This window comes from Sander vitreus, chromosome 19, assembly GCF_031162955.1.
Source record: "Sander vitreus isolate 19-12246 chromosome 19, sanVit1, whole genome shotgun sequence".
NCBI classification, from domain to species: domain Eukaryota; kingdom Metazoa; phylum Chordata; class Actinopteri; order Perciformes; family Percidae; genus Sander; species Sander vitreus.
In genome coordinates this window covers 2694283-2711106 of record NC_135873.1, presented here as the reverse complement: position 1 = coordinate 2711106, position 16824 = coordinate 2694283, and the positions used below count along the sequence as shown (strand labels likewise).

General features: G+C 40.9%; 1 protein-coding gene and 2 non-coding genes across 3 annotated transcripts; all 3 read left to right on the top strand.

Annotated features, from left to right (window-relative positions):
• Positions 1 to 4345: 4345 nt before the first annotated feature.
• rps4x (ribosomal protein S4 X-linked) lies at positions 4346 to 10575 on the top strand. Its single transcript, XM_078276349.1, has 7 exons — positions 4346 to 4380; positions 4969 to 5046; positions 5530 to 5710; positions 7980 to 8077; positions 8529 to 8700; positions 8792 to 8949; positions 10420 to 10575. Exons 1-7 carry the CDS (start codon positions 4378 to 4380, stop codon positions 10519 to 10521), a joined length of 792 nt encoding a protein of 263 aa, XP_078132475.1. The 5' UTR covers positions 4346 to 4377; the 3' UTR covers positions 10522 to 10575.
• Positions 5919 to 5994, top strand: LOC144534660 (small nucleolar RNA SNORD61). Its single transcript, XR_013503596.1, has one exon. It is a non-coding gene; the product is annotated as a small nucleolar RNA SNORD61 (small nucleolar RNA).
• On the top strand, positions 9169 to 9239 carry LOC144534659 (small nucleolar RNA SNORD61). The gene has a single exon (XR_013503595.1). It is a non-coding gene; the product is annotated as a small nucleolar RNA SNORD61 (small nucleolar RNA).
• Positions 10576 to 16824: the final 6249 nt, after the last annotated feature.

Sequence of the window (16824 nt, the reverse complement as noted above, 5' to 3'; positions counted from 1 at the left end):
AACTAAATACTCTCTAGGTATTGACTTGTACTGACTGACCAATGATGTGTTTCCCCCTAGAATTAGTGCCAAATGACATAGTTATTTCTAAGAAACGTCCTATGAAATTATTAGCAATTCAATCCAATAACTGACATGTAAAATAATTCCCAAATTACCTTTACAGATATACATTTTGTTGTTATTTTTTTTTTTTTCAAGATTTAAGGCAGGGATCAGTTCAGTGACTTTAACATTAAAGCTGAGGATTATTTCATACAGAAAAAAAACTCACTATGAATGTGAATTCACTTAATTAAACATACTTTTTTCAGGCTTTCTTTCCAATAAAGTTGTCAAATCAACTTCTTCTCTGGTGTCAGACTTACACATATGGAACTTAATGCAGTGCTGCCATCCAGTGGTGATGGTAGCAAGAGCTATACTTAACATATACAGTACACCAACTCATCCAGTGGCCTGATGTTGTTCCTCTGTGCCTTTCATGCAAAAAAAACAACTGCTTGATACATAAATTGACATGGACTGTGGAGCTCAGAAAAAGTGCAAAAACAGTATTCATTGTGCAGTAAAATGTTCCCTGTCAGTGTATTTCCTGTCATATCTGATGTTTCTGGATTAATATTCCTGCTGCATTAATGTGTATGTTGCATTTTACTGCTGTAGATGTTTAAGGTTGTGCTCATTTTAACTCTTTTATATACTGTTGGCTAGTTTAATCTACAGCGATGCATCATATTCTATAAGCTCATCCTATGTTTGTAGCGTCTCTGTCCTGTGAGAACCACATACAGTGGTGTGAAAAAGTGTTTGCCCCCTTCCTCATTTCCTGTTCCTTTGCATGTTTGTCACACTTAAGTGTTTCGAACATCAAACCAATTTAAACAAAAGTCAAGGACAACACAAGTAAACACAAAATGCAATTTGTAAATGAAGGTGTTTATTATTAAAGGAGAAAAAAAAATCCAAACCATCATGGCCCTGTGTGAAAAAGTGATTGCCCCCTTGTTAAAACATACTATAACTGTGGTTGTCCACACCTGAGTTCAATTTCTCTAGCCACACCCAGGCCTGATTATTGCCACACCTGTTCACAATCAAGGCATCACTTAAATAGGAGCTGCTTGACACAGTAAGGTCCACCAGAAGATCCTTAAAAGCTACACATCATGCCGAGACCCAAAGAAATTCAGGAACAATTGAGAAAGAAAGTAATTGAGATCTATCAGTCTGGAAAGGGTTATAAAGCCATTTCCAAAGCTTTGGGAATCCAGCGAACCACAGTGAGAGCCATTATCCACAAATGGCGAAGACATGGAACAGTGGTGAACCTTCCCAGGAGTGGCCGGCCGCCCAAAATTACCCCCAAGAGCGCAGCGACGACTCATCCAAGAGGTCACAAAAGACCCCACAACAACGTCCAAAGAACTGCAGGCCTCACTTGCCTCAGTTAAGGTCAGCGCTCATGCCTCCACCATCAGGAAAAGACTGGGCAAAAATGGCCTGCATGGCAGAGTTCCAAGGAGAAAACCACTGCTGAGCAAAAAGAACATCAAAGCTTGTCTCAATTTCTCCAGAACACATCTTGATGATCCCCAAGACTTTTGGGACAACATTCTGTGGACCGATGAGACAAAAGTGGAACTCTTTGGAAGGTGTGTGTCCAAGTATATCTGGCGTAGAAGGAACACTGCATTTCATAAAAAAGAACATTTATACCAACTGTAAAATATGGTGGTGGTAGTGTGATGGTCTGGGGCTGTTTTGCTGCTTCAGGACCTGGAAGACTTGCCGTGATAAAAGGAACTATGAATTCTGCTGTCTACCAAGAGATCCTGAAGGAGAATGTCCGACCATCTGTTCGTGTACTCAAGCTGAAACGAACTTGGGTTCTGCAGCAGGACAATGATCCTAAACACACCAGCAAGTCCACCACCGAATGGCTGAAGAAAAACTAAATGAAGACTTTGGAGTGGCCTAGCCAAAAGTCCTGACCTGAATCCTATTGAGATGTTGTGGTATGACCTTAAAAAGGCCGCTCATGCTCGAAAACCCTCTAATGTAACTGAATTAGGACAATTCTGCAAAGATGAGTGGGCCAAAATTCCTCCAGGACGCTGTAAAAGCCTCATTGCACGTTATCGCAAACGCTTGGTTGCAGTTGTTGCTGCTAAGGGTGGCCCAACCAGTTATTAGGTTTAGGGGGCAATCACTTTTTCACACAGGGCCATGATGGTTTGGATTTTTTTTCACCTTTAATAATTAACACCTTCATTTACAAATTGCATTTTGTGTTTACTTGTGTTGTCCTTGACTATTGTTTAAATTGGTTTGATGTTCAAAACACTTAAGTGTGACAAACATGCAAAGGAACAGGAAATGAGGAAGGGGGCAAACACTTTTTCACACCACTGTATCTCTACAAAGTTTTAAAACTGTTCAGGGTGTCAGAAAAACAGCCCTTTTTTCAGCTTTGTGATGATGCATTATAAAGACTATATTTAGCTAAAGAAGTAGGAGAAGTTTCTCGACACACTTCATCCTTCACTTTATCCCAAAAATTCAACATCAACACATCTGGAGATACATGGTTTTCACTGGACAGGAAAGGGATGAAAAACTATTATCTGAAAAGTAACAAAAGCCGTCAGACAAATGTAGTGGAGTAAAAAGTACAATATTTGGCTTGAAAAGTAAAGTACAAGTATACCTTGAATTTGCCCTTAAGTACACTAGGCTACTTGAGTACATAAACATTCCAACACTGCAAGGTGGAAAGTGAGGCTACATTGAGGGAACAAAACAGAATAAAGAATAAAGAGAATATGAATATGGCTACGGCAACAGTTGCACACAAAAAAACAAAACAAAAAAGGGATGCTAATAATTAAAAATGACTAATAAATAATGATCTGTTTGGGCGTACAAAGTAGGAAAAGCACTTTTAAAAGGAGGAATCTGGCTAAAGTGTGTGTGTGTGTGTGTGTGTGTGTGTGTGTTTGTGTGTGTGTTCCAGAAAACAAAAAGAGTCCCAGCTTTCATTACTGCCATCAGCTGGACTTTATTAGCATGCTCTACATCTATAATATTGCAGCCTTTAGACAGCCATTTTAAACAAAAGTGACCCTTATTCCTTCAACTTTTGTAATATGACTCCAGAAATGTGTCTTCAATCCTATAAAACTTCCTGGATTGAGTGGTCAGTACAACAGTATTTGTAAGGAAGTGGGTAAGGAAATTAAAGTTGAGAAAACGTAGATGGGTCCCCAACTTGCTGATTGCTACAGGCCACGTTGCTGAGCTCCTCCATATCTCTGCAAAATGAATGGCCGCAACACTGCCCTGAAAAACAGACTCTGAAGATTTATGTTTCAAGAAAATAAATCAAAGTGGGTCGCCAGAGATAAATGTGTGAATACGTACACACAGGAGCATTTGTATTCGGTATAAATAGATTTGTCCTGGGGTTTGGATTTGTTCCTGCAGCCTGGGGGACGCAGAGATGCCTTCAGAGAAAGAGAGAGAGATGGCACGTGTGCATCAGTTGGTATTATTTGGCAGAGCAAGGCAAAGACCCAGGAGGAGCTTTATCTCTATGAGTGTAAACAGGACTAGGCTCTGCCTGTAAAATGGCATTTCCTGCCAGGACAGTCTGAAGCAAAGAGACAGCAGATGCACTGGCAGCAGCACGGCTAAATGGAGCGTATTTGTGATATTAAAACACTTTAGCTTTATCATTCATGTGCAAAAATATGGCCCTATTGTTTATTCCAATGCACATGCAGGCCACATATTCAGATCAAATAATCAACTGGACTATTATCTCCGCATATGGTGTATATATTACCTCTATTTATAGTTTTCATAATATAGATTGCAGATTATAGATAGGTTTTTACATAGACGGAATTTGTCGTGGTTTTGTGGTGTATAACTATAAATACAAGTACCGCAAAAATAGAAATTTTCAGTAAAAAATATATAGAATATATATTTTGTAGCATAAAGAGAGTATTTTGAATTGAAATGAATGTGCAAATATTCATAATATAAAGTTAAAATGTATGCATGCTTTATATAAACAATAGTTTAAAATATTTATTTTTATATAAAGTTGTATTTTGTACATAGTAACTAAAATCAAGCATTTTGTAAAAATATAACAATAATAAACATCTAATTTTAATATGTGAAAATACATTATGTTGGTATAGTAGCTATATTAAGATATATCTTACATATCTATAGTATATGGAACACAACAACGATCGATTTATATTGCGACGTTCAGTACAGACTGTCCCTCCCAGTCTGCCGTAATCGGGCTTAACATTCAATACCGGAAGGCAGGAGGTCCTTTTCCCCGCAGACTCCAACATGGTGAGCTGTGCTTCATCACGATTCCTCTTTGAAATAATCACTAAACATCACTTTTTGCTATTGTATTACCACAAACGTACATGTCCTAGGTTGAAATTCCACATCTTATAGAATGACCGATGTCTAAATTGTAACCACAAGTATCGATTCTTGTTCTTTATTGAGGATTTAAAAATCATGTTACCCCGTTTGGGTTTTTATCACCGACGGCTCTTTAGCTTGAATGTGGCTATCGCTGTTAGCTTGCTAAATGGATAGAAAACTGCTCTTCGGCAATGGTAGTGCGGCTTTTAGTACGCGACTTAAGGCGATTTTTGTACATTTTGTGTAACTACAATGTTAAAGTCAAATTAAAAAAACGTGAAATATTTCTGCAAATGTTAGCACGGCTAGGCCGCAGCCGGTTGTGCTAAATTCCTGCGGCATGTCAGTAGCTATGCTAACCGGACTGACCCGAGTGTAAGCTCTCTTAGTCGGAGTTTCCAAGCATTGTCCACTCCGCTGATAAACATGTGGTTATTGTTTTTTTGGACGGTCACTACCGGTTGTTGCTCCGTTACTTAACCGGTGTTCTCTCCTCTTTTCCAGGCAAGAGGACCGAAGAAGCATCTGAAGCGCGTCGCAGCGCCAAAGCACTGGATGCTGGACAAGCTCACTGGAGTTTTCGTAAGTAACATTTCTTCCTACATTTTCCTTACACATTCATTTTAAATATGTCGTTTGTTATTTTAACACTGATAACTGTTATTGTCAAAGCTCTAAATTAGCTTTGTATGTAAAATGCTCTTTAAAGGATGGAAACGCAGGGTAGTCGGGGGTTGCTCACTTATGGTTTGTTATATACAGATTTAAAAAATATGTACCCATGTAATCTTTCTGTATTTCTTTGCATAAGGCTATTGCCACAAATGTGTATTTAATCATCCATGTTAACACATTTGAGACTTAACAGTTATGAATATTGGGCGTTTGCACTTGCTTTCAGGAGTAACGTTACATTGTTACTTCTAATCAAGGATATCAATAGTTTCGACAAAATATTGGATATAAGCTTACAAGTGCTGAGCATTTAGGTCTGTAATTTGAAGTTCTAATCAGAAATGTAATGGACCATGACAACCAAGATAATATGACTTATTATTCTGCCAGGCTCCTCGTCCTTCCACCGGTCCCCACAAGCTGAGGGAGTGCCTGCCCCTCATCATCTTCCTGAGGAACCGCCTCAAGTACGCCCTGACTGGGGACGAGGTGAAGAAGATCTGCATGCAGAGGTTCATCAAGATCGACGGCAAGGTCCGCACCGACATCACCTACCCTGCTGGATTCATGGGTGAGCTGACTTACAGACTTCTTCAGAGCTTTCAGTCCAGCTCCAATCTATTCTAGGATTTGTAAGGGATTATTCATAAACTCTGCAGAATCTGCCTTTGGTTAGTGTTTTGCTGCGAATATACGAATTTACAGATAATGTTTCATAGATGGTAGGTCTGTAAATTGTTGTCGGGTGTGTACCTTATAAACTTCTTCAGGCACAAGGAGCAATGATGACTATTTGGTTTTGATCAGCAATGAGCTGAAACTACACAACCAATTCCTCTAAGAAGTTCTGAGCTCCAATTACAACACTGTTGTCAGATCTTGTTGGAGGCAAGTTAATGTGTTGCTTTATTGCTCAAAGTGTCTTTGAGATGAGATTGCTTCTAATTTGGTAGACAACATTTAAGCTTTATTTGCCCTCGCTCACTTTCGGTCATCAGATTTTCTTCCGACGAAAGTGTCCCCTCAGTTTAATTTGTCCATTTTTGAACATGGGAGCTATCAGACAGTTGTTTGTCTGAAAGGTCAAGCTTTCACAAATTGGTCACTTTGGATTTGTGATGGATTTTGTCAATGTAAAAACAGTCAACATTGGACAAGGCTGGGATGAATTGCAGTCATTTGGGTAGATGTGTCAAGGTGAGTTATTGGGGGGGGACTAAGTCTGTTGGATTCATTTCATATTTATTGATGGTATGTAGTGGAATAGTGATTATTGGACACACTTTGCCGAAACCACTGAACAGATGAGGCAATGTGAGCACGTCCCTTTTGGCTATATTCAAAGTTGGGAGAGGTTGGGACCGAAAACAAACGCCTCCTTCACTGTCAATCCATCTCAGTTGTCAGTGCTGTAACTTACAGATTTGAGGGGTGGCTTTATTAATTGGACTGCATATTTTAAAGTTTGTCCACCTACTATTTGCCACTAAGTAACACATGGATTCTCTGCTTTACCATCCATTTACCTTTTGGTGTAAAAATGTTTTGAATACTCGCGGACTGGTCTGTCCAGCTCTTTTCAAATTTAATTGACATTGCATCTTGAATGAAGAATCTCTTAACATCGGCATTGGCTTAATCTCAATTATAGTATAAAAATAGTCTATTTCTTTTTTCAATCCGTTTTTCCAATGATTGCAACAATAAGTATTGCAGAGCGGGCTGTGGGGCCTTCAACAGAAGAGTTAATGGTTTTTGTCCATGCTCGCTGTCACGCCTCTTTCAGACCTGTCACCCACCTTGACACTGGCCAGCAGCCTCCATATGGAGGTGTGGTGTTTTAATTTCCAAATCCAAGGGTAGCCTTCACAGCGTGATGGCTGCTTATTTATATAGACACCCTTGACATTTAGTCACTGTGGGCCGAAAGCAGAGGAGGAATAATTTGTACAAGTTTCTGCTGCAATAAAATTGATGGCTACTCTTGTTAAATGTGTCTTGGTGTTAATATGAATTATGCCTACTTATTATTGTTTTGATTAATTAAATTTACTATTTTTCAATTTCTTAAATTAACCAAACTGGCATTTTGGAATAGTGTATCCACATTGTCATACTTGGGCTTTCCGTGGTTTATGGCACTTATGGGATGAAACTTGAACCAAAAAGGACACTGGTGATGCTGAATTTGTCCACATATGCCTGCACATCTAATCTAAGTGTCTTTAAAGGTCTGAACCCCTCTACGTGTTCTGTTAAAGTCAGTGTGAATCTTCAAATCTGAGGTGGTGCTTTTGGTTTCCTCTGGTCTGTGGTCTCTGAGATGGTAAATTGTCCTTGTTCATCTTCTGTGATCTGTTTTATTGCAAGATGGTAAATTGGTAGCCTGAAGATCAATTATTGGAGTGGACTGAAAGTTATCAAATAGTAGTGAAGTAGTGTGATAGAATTTGCATATTGTTCCGACGGTGTAGGTTGGAATGAATAGACGGTATGAGTGTGGATAGGTGTTATTGTTAAGGTTTAAATTGGATAGACATGATGGGAGTTTACCAGTGTTGGGTCGTAATGAAGGGATGGCAATTACCTTGCAAACATGAGCTCTTAAATTAGGAACAAACCTGCCAGGTGGAAAAGACATGATACAGACCATTAGAGTAAAGATGTGGTCTGTCAGCTGTAAAAGTGAAACTATTTCCAGTGCATTCATTGGCTTTGACATTTGATTTCTGTACAACCCAGAAGGTGTTTAACTTCAGTATAAGTAACTCTTATACATTCAATAAAACATGATTTGGATGCTAAGACTGTTTGGTTTTTTTCTTCTTCTGTTTATCTAGATGTGATTAGCATCGAGAAGACCGGCGAGCACTTCCGTCTGATCTACGATGTGAAGGGACGTTTTACCGTCCACCGCATCACCGCTGAGGAGGCCAAGGTAAGGAATGGAAAAGGGTGTTTTTGAGAATTGGCTCCTCCTTGATGCTATTTAGAGTTGTAACAGTCAAGTAGCACCATTTTAGACAAGAAATCACAAGACAGGAAATGAAGGGAAAGAGGTTGTACTTGCTGAGTTTTAAGATTGGGCCGGTTCTATGCTGATGTAACGGGTGTAATCAGCATGTGAAATAGGCTTTAAAGATCTGGTGTTTTAAACTAGTTTAATCTGCAAAACCTTGGTCATATCTGGTGTAAATCCTTTACTGTGAGAAGAATTACAATGTAGATTGACAAGGCAGAGTCGGTGACTGCTGAAAGATGTCTTTTATAGTGGATGTTTTCCACAGACTAGGACCGTATGTAGAGTAGAATTATTTGCGTTCTCAGTCATGCAGTCTCTTAACTGTTCCTTTGTACTTTTCCTAACCCACCTCCTCTTCCTCCTGCAGTACAAGCTGTGCAAGGTGAAGAAGATCATGATTGGCACCAAGGGAATTCCCCACCTGGTTACCCATGACGCCCGCACCATCCGCTACCCCGACCCCCTGATCAAGGTCAACGACACCATCCGCATCGACCTGGACTCCGGCAAGATCACAGATTTCATCAAGTTTGATACCGGTAGGTTATTTTCAAAAATAGAGCCAGCACTTGTGTACTTTTGATGGCGAAAGATTCGCTGACATGATTTCTCGCCTTCTGCTTCCTCCAGGAAACCTGTGCATGGTGACTGGCGGTGCTAACTTGGGGCGTATTGGTGTGATCACCAACAGGGAGCGTCACCCTGGCTCTTTCGACGTGGTGCACGTCAAGGATAGCACAGGCAACAACTTCGCCACCAGGCTCTCCAACATCTTCATCGTTGGCAAGGTGAGACAGTTTTCTGACCAGTCGCTGTCCAATTTTATGGTCTGTCATCATAAACCAGTCCCTAAAGAGCAGTCGGTGAATTTAAGAGAAACAGTACACATGCGTTCAGGTGTGCTTACAGAAGAGGCGTCAGGTTTGGCATTCAAGTTCCATCATACCCACAAACACTATCGGCTAGTTTTATTTTCTCAGTTGAGACAGAAATTCGCAGGCTTTGGAGCAATGATGACTTTTGGTTTTGAGCAGCAATGAAAATACACTTACCAATTCCTCTAAGAAGTTCTGAGCTCCTTGACTAGAACATATCCATCAGAAGTTCATCTTTTAAACACTTTTTTGAAACGGACTTTGACATTTCCTACAACAAACTCAACATCTGAGACTAACTGGTTTGAGCTAACTTTGCTAGCCTAATATATAATAAATACGTACTAACCATGCTGTGAAAAAAGTGTTTACAATAGAAATTGCAAAATCAGACTACAAAATGTCAACATAGTAAACTATGCCAGGAAAACAATGGTGGAAATGCTTATTGGGTCTGACAGATGCACCACAAAACGGGTGCTCCTGGAAGGCAGCCAGTGTCCACAAGAGAATGAATAGGCAAAATACAGCTTTATCAGGTACAGCAAGTTTAAAACACGTTTTTTAATTATAATGGCAGCATGATTACAAACGCGACCAATGTGCGTTGACTGCACACAGTCAACAACATACAGAAACTGAAACCATTTTGTCTGGTGTTAACAAACACAAAATATGCAATTTGCAGCTCAATGTGATGCCTTTCCCAAAAATGGAGCACATTGTTGATACTTCAGTGTAGTGTATCCTGAATATGGTACATTGTCACTGTATTTAAGTCCCTTTCATTAGCAAGGTCAGCAGAATAAATTTTTTTTTTTTTTAAAGGCTCCTAATTCACAGAAAGACGAGGTAGATATTCAGTGAGCTACTGTTTAGACACTTTATGAATGTGCTCTGTCCATCAAATCAAAGACATTAAATGATTGAGGACCTGGCCTGTGGAGTGTCAGTAGTAAAACGTTGCTCACTTCTCTCTGCTGCCTGACATTTATTTGGCCACTGATGGGACCAGAGCTGTCAGCAGCACAGTTGTCTTTTTGCTGCTGACATTTATTCTTTCGCTTTTCTTCACCTTGATGATACCTCTGTGCTGAAATGTTGGCCGTCGGATAAATGTTAGCACAACGAAGTGTCTTGCCTTTTTCTGCTTTTTCTTTTTAAATGGGTAACTTGCACGTTGAAATGTCACTTTTCTGTTGGTCACAAGATTATCCCTCTCCCCTCTATTGACATTCTTACAGCATGTTTTTAATGCTGTGGATTAAGTTATAATTAAGAACATGGTCACAAAAAGGCTTTGGAGCACCTTGTCCACCTGCATGAACTGTTCCCTTTGATCAACACTAACAAATTACTATTTTCTCCATCCCCTCTCTTCAGGGCAACAAGCCGTGGGTGTCCCTGCCCAGAGGAAAGGGAATCCGTCTGACCATCGCTGAGGAGAGAGACAAGAGGCTGGCCGCCAAGCAGGGCAGCAGCTAAACACACAGGACAGCCTGACCCGTGGTTTTCAAATAAACTGTTATTTACAAAACATTTGCCTTGTTTTTTTGATTATTTTTTGATTTGATAGTGACAGTGGATAGACGGGAAAGGTGGGAGAGAGGGGGTGACACGCAGCAAAGGGCCGCAGGTCGGACTCAAACCTGGGCCGCTGCCTACATGAGGCGCACACTCTTACTGGGTGAGCTAGAGGTCGCCCCAATTGCCTGGTTTTAGTGTTTTTTTTAACTAGTAGTTGGTAACCAGGCTTCCTACACATGGGAAATTGACCCAGTACCCAGGGTTCCTGCAGAAGTCCTAAAGATATAGACCCTTTTTTTTATTTTATTTTTTATTGCTTTAATAACTTAAAATCTAGTAGATTTTTATTAAGGTGAGCCAGTTTTATATTTAGTTGAGCCAGTTCCACATCATTGACATGGCTTACTAGGACACTTAATGGAATAGAGCAGTCATGTTAACACCTGTGCTTTGCCTGCTGTACCTTGGCTTAGTTTAAAAAATGAAAGTGGCTACTTGCATCACATTGCTTACAGTTATTTACATAACACATGAGCTAGATGAAGCTACTGTTTGTACAAAATAAAATTGCAGTACCCAAAGTTATGAAAAATCTTCACGTCAAGGTTCATGACTATTTTACGCTTCTTTTAGCCCACATAGCTGCATCACTGAAAATATAACGAGTCATTTTGTGTCTTTAGTTTTTCAACCTATTGACGCGCTACTGGAGACCTGCTCACCTGAATAAGGGATATCTTTTTGGGTTTGGGAAGACGTGTATGCTCTTGTTTTATTTTTAAAGAAGAAATGCTTCTACATATTTTGTTCTAAGTGACCAACCAAATGCATTGCATTAAGTCTCTGTGCCAGCAATTATTGCAGGAATTATTAACATAATTGATAGCTGAGACCAGCTGTCTCTGATTCTTTCTGGTTGACTGTAAAAACGGTCCCCTTCCTAGGTCGGGGCTAGTAACAACTCAAACCTCCGTCTTTCACCTGGAGGCAGCCCATCCTCTTTCATCTAATCCCTCCATCCTCTTTCTGTCCCATCGTGCACGCATCCATCTGTTTATACTCTTTAATCTCTCCTCTCCCTCCCTTTGTCTCATCTTCTTGGTACTCTCCTCCCCCTTTTCCCTCCCTTCCATCTCTGTTCCTTTTCTATTATTTCCTTCCTTCTTTCTCCCTTTGCGTCTGTCCTTTCCTACTTTTGCTTCTTTCCTCGTTTCTTTGATCCCTCCTCACTTCCCTCAATAGTTTACTTCTTTTCTTTCCACTCAATTATTTTTACATTACTTGTTACTTAAATTACTGTATTATTTTACCAGTTTTCATCTTTCTTTGAAACTATGCCTCCATAATTTAACCCCCTTCCTCTTTTCCTCCCCTACTTCCTTCCTTTTATTGATTCCTTATCCTACCATCCTTCCTTAAATGCTTTTATTCATTTTCTTTCTATCTCTGTCCTTCCTACCTCTACCATTTTTTTTTTTGGACCTTCCATCTTTCCCTCAGTTCCATTCATTCCTGTCTTTCCTGTCCTACAGTTTTCTAGATCCCTCCTTACCTCATCCTCCCTCACCTCCTTCCTTCCTCAAGTTGATTCCTAACATCCTTTTCTTAATCTTTCTCTCTCATGCTGTCTGTCCTCTGCCTTTTTTCCTACCTTATCTTTCACTCTCTTTCTCCCTGCATCCTTCTTTGCATCCCTCCCTTCATCTTTTCGTTGATCCTTCCTTTCAATCACCCTCACGTCCTTGCTTACCTACATTGACTTTACTTTTGTCCTACCTTCCATTTAGATTTTCAATCATTCATCCTCTCTCCATCCTTTGAATCTATCCATCATTATTTCGCTTCCTTCCTAGATGCCGCCTCCTTTTAACTGCCCTCATCTTACATTAAGTCCTACTATCCTTCCTGAAGTAGTCTTTTTTTTTTGTTGCTTTAATCCCTGCCTAATCTTTGTCTGTAGTTCCTATTGTTTCTCTCCATATGCTTCTGTCTGCCTTCCCATGCAAACCTTACTTCCTCATCAGGGCCACACGGAATCTGCGGACGCAGAATTCTGCAAAATTTTCTGCAGATTTTGAAACATTTTTTTTTTCTTCAAAATTGAACACATCACCAAAAGCATAAAAAAGGAGTCTGCTAAATTCCCCAGATTTTCATTTGGGATTATCGCTGAAAACGGTCCAAAAAAAATCTGCAGATTCCGTTTGGACCTGCATCATCACCCTTCTTTCCCTAAATTCATTCCTCCATCCTTCTCGCCACCTCTCCCTCTTTCTTCATCCCTCCATCTCTCTGTGTTCTGACTTCAGTACCAGTCCATATGGTGACTGCTGGGATACAGCCTGCTCTGCGCAGCAGAAACCTGGCCTGGCACACACCACCTCCGTGTGTGTGTGTGTGTGAGAGAGAGAGAGAGAGGGGGGGAGACATCCTGTTCTGACTCTCAGATTCACCTGTGAGTGTGTGTGTGTGTGTGTGTGTGTTTGTGAGTGAAAAGAGCAAAAGATCAACACTCCTCTTCCCCCCCGTGACTTCAGTTTCCAACCCTGCCTTTCCAAACACATGATTCAAACCATAACAACACACACACACACACACACACACACACACACACACACACACACACACACACACAGCAGGAACTTGTGTAGAGGAGCATGGCTCACTCCCATGACTGCTCTCTGACAGCCTGTAGAGTACTGTAATCCATCATTTTTGGCAGGGAGGTGTAATGACAGTAAGGACAGTGAGTCTGTTTAATCCATGGTGGAAGAAGTATTCAGTTCCTTTGATTAAGTAAAAGTGCTAATACCACAATGTGAAAATACTCCACTACTAAGTCCCGCATTCAAAGACTGGTTCTGACGGAAAAGACTTTCTTGTTTTCCTAAATCACAAACTTTTATAAATACACCTTTAAAAAAACCTGAACAACAACTAGGAAGAGCGGGGCTGGCCTGGCGAGGACGGTGATGGACCACGCGGGACGGAGTGGACCGAAGCTTCGTCGCGGGCACCAGAGCAAGCAGCCATCTTCAGACGCAAAAACCACGCAGATCCTGGGTGAGTCAGTAACACAGCACAAACCCCTTTAGAAGACATGCTCATCCAGGCTAGTTAGTCCCATCCTCACGTTTAAACGCAACATGTAGGGAAAAGGTGACTGGGGGGATTATTGTTACCGGCTGTATTGGAAGCAGCTGTGTTCTGTGTTGTTTATCCTAGCCGGTTGTAACAATATGTTTGTAGCGTCGCTGTCCTGTGAGAACCACGTATCCTTTCACGGTGTCAGAAAAACAGCCCTGTTTTCATCTTTGTGACGATGCATTTCCCAGCTGATCCAAGAGGCTTTTTAAAGACTTTATTTAGCTTAAGAAGGAGGAGGATTTTCTCAACACATAAAGGAACACTTCATCCTTCAGTTTATCCCAAACATTCAATATCAACACATTCTGGAGATACATGGTTTTCACTGGACAGGAAGGGGATGAAACACTGCCATCTGTAAAGTAACTAAGGCTGCCGGACAAATGGAGTAAAAAGTACATGTAAAGTAACACCTCCATCACTTGTAATGAACCTGATTTTTCCTTTCATGATTTATAACTGCGTAAGCGTTACCTGAAGTACAATTAATGATGGTTATGATGAACTTTGACCTCGACATGACTCGAGGCTGCGGCGTAAACACATCTGTGTGAGGCAGTGCAACGAAATGAAGCGGCAGATGAAATACTTTTTGAGTTTGTGGTTTATTAAAGAATCAAAAGTGGCAGCGTTGTCCCCGTTTTTTTAGGCCTGGGACCAGTTCTTGTAAACAAATATGTGTACACGCGCACACACACACACACACACACGCACATGCACAAACAGTCTTTGAACGTTTGAAATATGAGACACGCCAGACGCATGCTTTGCTCTGGTCCTGCTCTGCATCCCCTTGTGAGCAGAGCAACAATCACATTTGATTCAAACACACACACACACACACAAACGCACACAGGCTTTGAAGTGCATTTGGCTGGATGTGAGAAGAGCAAAAGAAATGTGAGCTGCAGAGAAAAACATCCACTCGAACAGAAAAGCAATATGTTGAATTTTCTTACAGAGGATTAGACACGGAGCAGAATGGCTAGACACACTGACATTAAAACAGAGAAAACAACTATAAATGTATCTACTTAATGCATTCATCCTGCACACTGTAAAAGATATCCACCTGTTATTAACACCACACAAGAAGTTTATTATCAGGTTGTATTTCACTGTGTCCAGAATTAAAGTCTGGAGTCTCTCATAACTTCATCTTGGTCTTCAGGTTGATGCATATTACACCGTAATACATCCTAAATATTAAACATGTTTTTAAATGTATGATTTGTAATGGGGGTGTCGATCCGGGGTGTGGTTAAGATGGAATCTACAGGCCTCAAAACTTGTCCGTTTCATGTGTGCTGCCAGTATCTCAGTAGAGATTTCAGAGGTCTGACATCCTTTCACCCTGGTTAGTCTTCCATCGGAGCCAAACATAACATAAATATGACTGGTTAGCTCTAAAACTGTTATTTCAGGAAGTTATGTTACATCTCATGATGCTGCAGTCACTTCCTGTCTACAGATTACAGATGTTTCCTGTCTTTAGGGATACACCTAATCCAGATTTTTGGGGTTTGGCCGAATACTGAATCCACTGGTTAAGATTCTGCCGAAACCGAATCCTACTTCCATCCTCAGTCCATTAACACAGGAAACACATTAATGAAGTAAACAACGTCCACAGCAGTGTATTTTTCCATTTTATTTTATTTTAATGGTAATGGTCGTCTGGTTAACACAAGTTTTTAGCTGCGACTGTCCTTCCTTTGCCGTACCTGAAGTTGCTGTATTTTGGCCGCTGTCTGTAGATTCCTTCATTCACAACTCGTTCGCAAATGTTTTAACAGCGGCGATGTTGTGTATTGTTTCGGGTCCTTGCCACCACGAGACAAATCGCCATTGCAAATTGAACATGTAGCTCAACTTGATCTTTTGACTGAAAGTACTGCCAAACAACATTTTTTTTGCTCACGAGTTCCATTTTCACTTTCTCACAGCCTACTGCATTGAATGCTCCACCTATGTAAACATCTTCCCGTAATCAATGGCGGCGTCATTACGTCGACCAGCGTAGCGCGCGTAGTGCAAGCGTAGGGTTCGGTTTGGTGGAAAAAAATTCTACGGTTCGGTAGAAACCGAACCTCGTCAAAAAGCCCAATATTCGGCCGAATCCTGGATTCGGTGCATCCCTGCCTGTCTTTACTAGCTAACACATCTCTCTTGTCACATTGTAATGACACAACACAGATTAGTGAATCAGCAGTTTGAAACTATAGCTTGTAAGAACTTAAGAAGGACTTTACGCACAAACGTAGTAATGGATTTATGGTGCAACCCAATCCTGTAAAAATACATTTGACCTGGTTGAATGAAACAGCGATTCTCAACCCCTTCAAATGAAGTCATGTCTACTTGCGGTCCTTTAATGGTAATGGACATGGCGTGTGGACACAGTTCAACCAAAAATACTTTTTTTTCGGAGGCCTGAAGAGTCACAAACATGTTTTGTATTTTTGGTATTACTTTAATCAGATTGTGACACCTCAGATTTATTTGGGCAGCTCCGGTTGGTTGGTAACCGCTGAAATAATCTCATCACATACATGAGTCACTTTGGGTTAGAGCATCAGGATGTGACACAAATGGAACCTACTGCTTAAAGGGATGAAGGACTGCAGTAAAGTGAAAAAGACTAAATATTAATAATAGTCAGACATAGTGAGAGAGAAGAAGGGAGTCAAAGTAATGGAGGTACATTTGGAGCGTGCACCCTGCGCCGGAGAAAAGTGGGCTGAGCTGCTGAAACAATGAACTCAGTCATCTGAGGAGGAGGAGGATGGAGGGAGGACAGCTGTTTTTCATCAATTGCTTCCATGTGATTGACTGACTGTCGGCTGATTGGCTCGTTGACAGCCGGGTTCACAGGCCAAAGGCGTGCTTTTGACAACTAGTTTAGGCCATCTTGTTGATTCAACGACAAATCGACTTGAGTTGACATGTTGGCTGTCATGGCAACTGATTGGCTATCTGACAACAACTGATACGATTAGTGGAACGCCTTGTTAGTCTCACATTGCCAGACCTTCCTTCACAGCGCTGCTGAGGAGGGTCTGGCTAGTCCACACAGCATTCCTGGATGGGAGAAAAACTTGCTCTGGTTTATTG

What these genes read in the sequence shown, in the direction of transcription:
- rps4x (XM_078276349.1), top strand. An exon ending in CTACCCTGCTGGATTCATGG is followed by an intron (nt 5,711 to 7,979) that starts GTGAGCTGACTT and finishes CTGTTTATCTAG; the next exon opens with ATGTGATTAGCATCGAGAAG. An exon ending in TCACCGCTGAGGAGGCCAAG is followed by an intron (nt 8,078 to 8,528) that starts GTAAGGAATGGA and finishes TTCCTCCTGCAG; the next exon opens with TACAAGCTGTGCAAGGTGAA.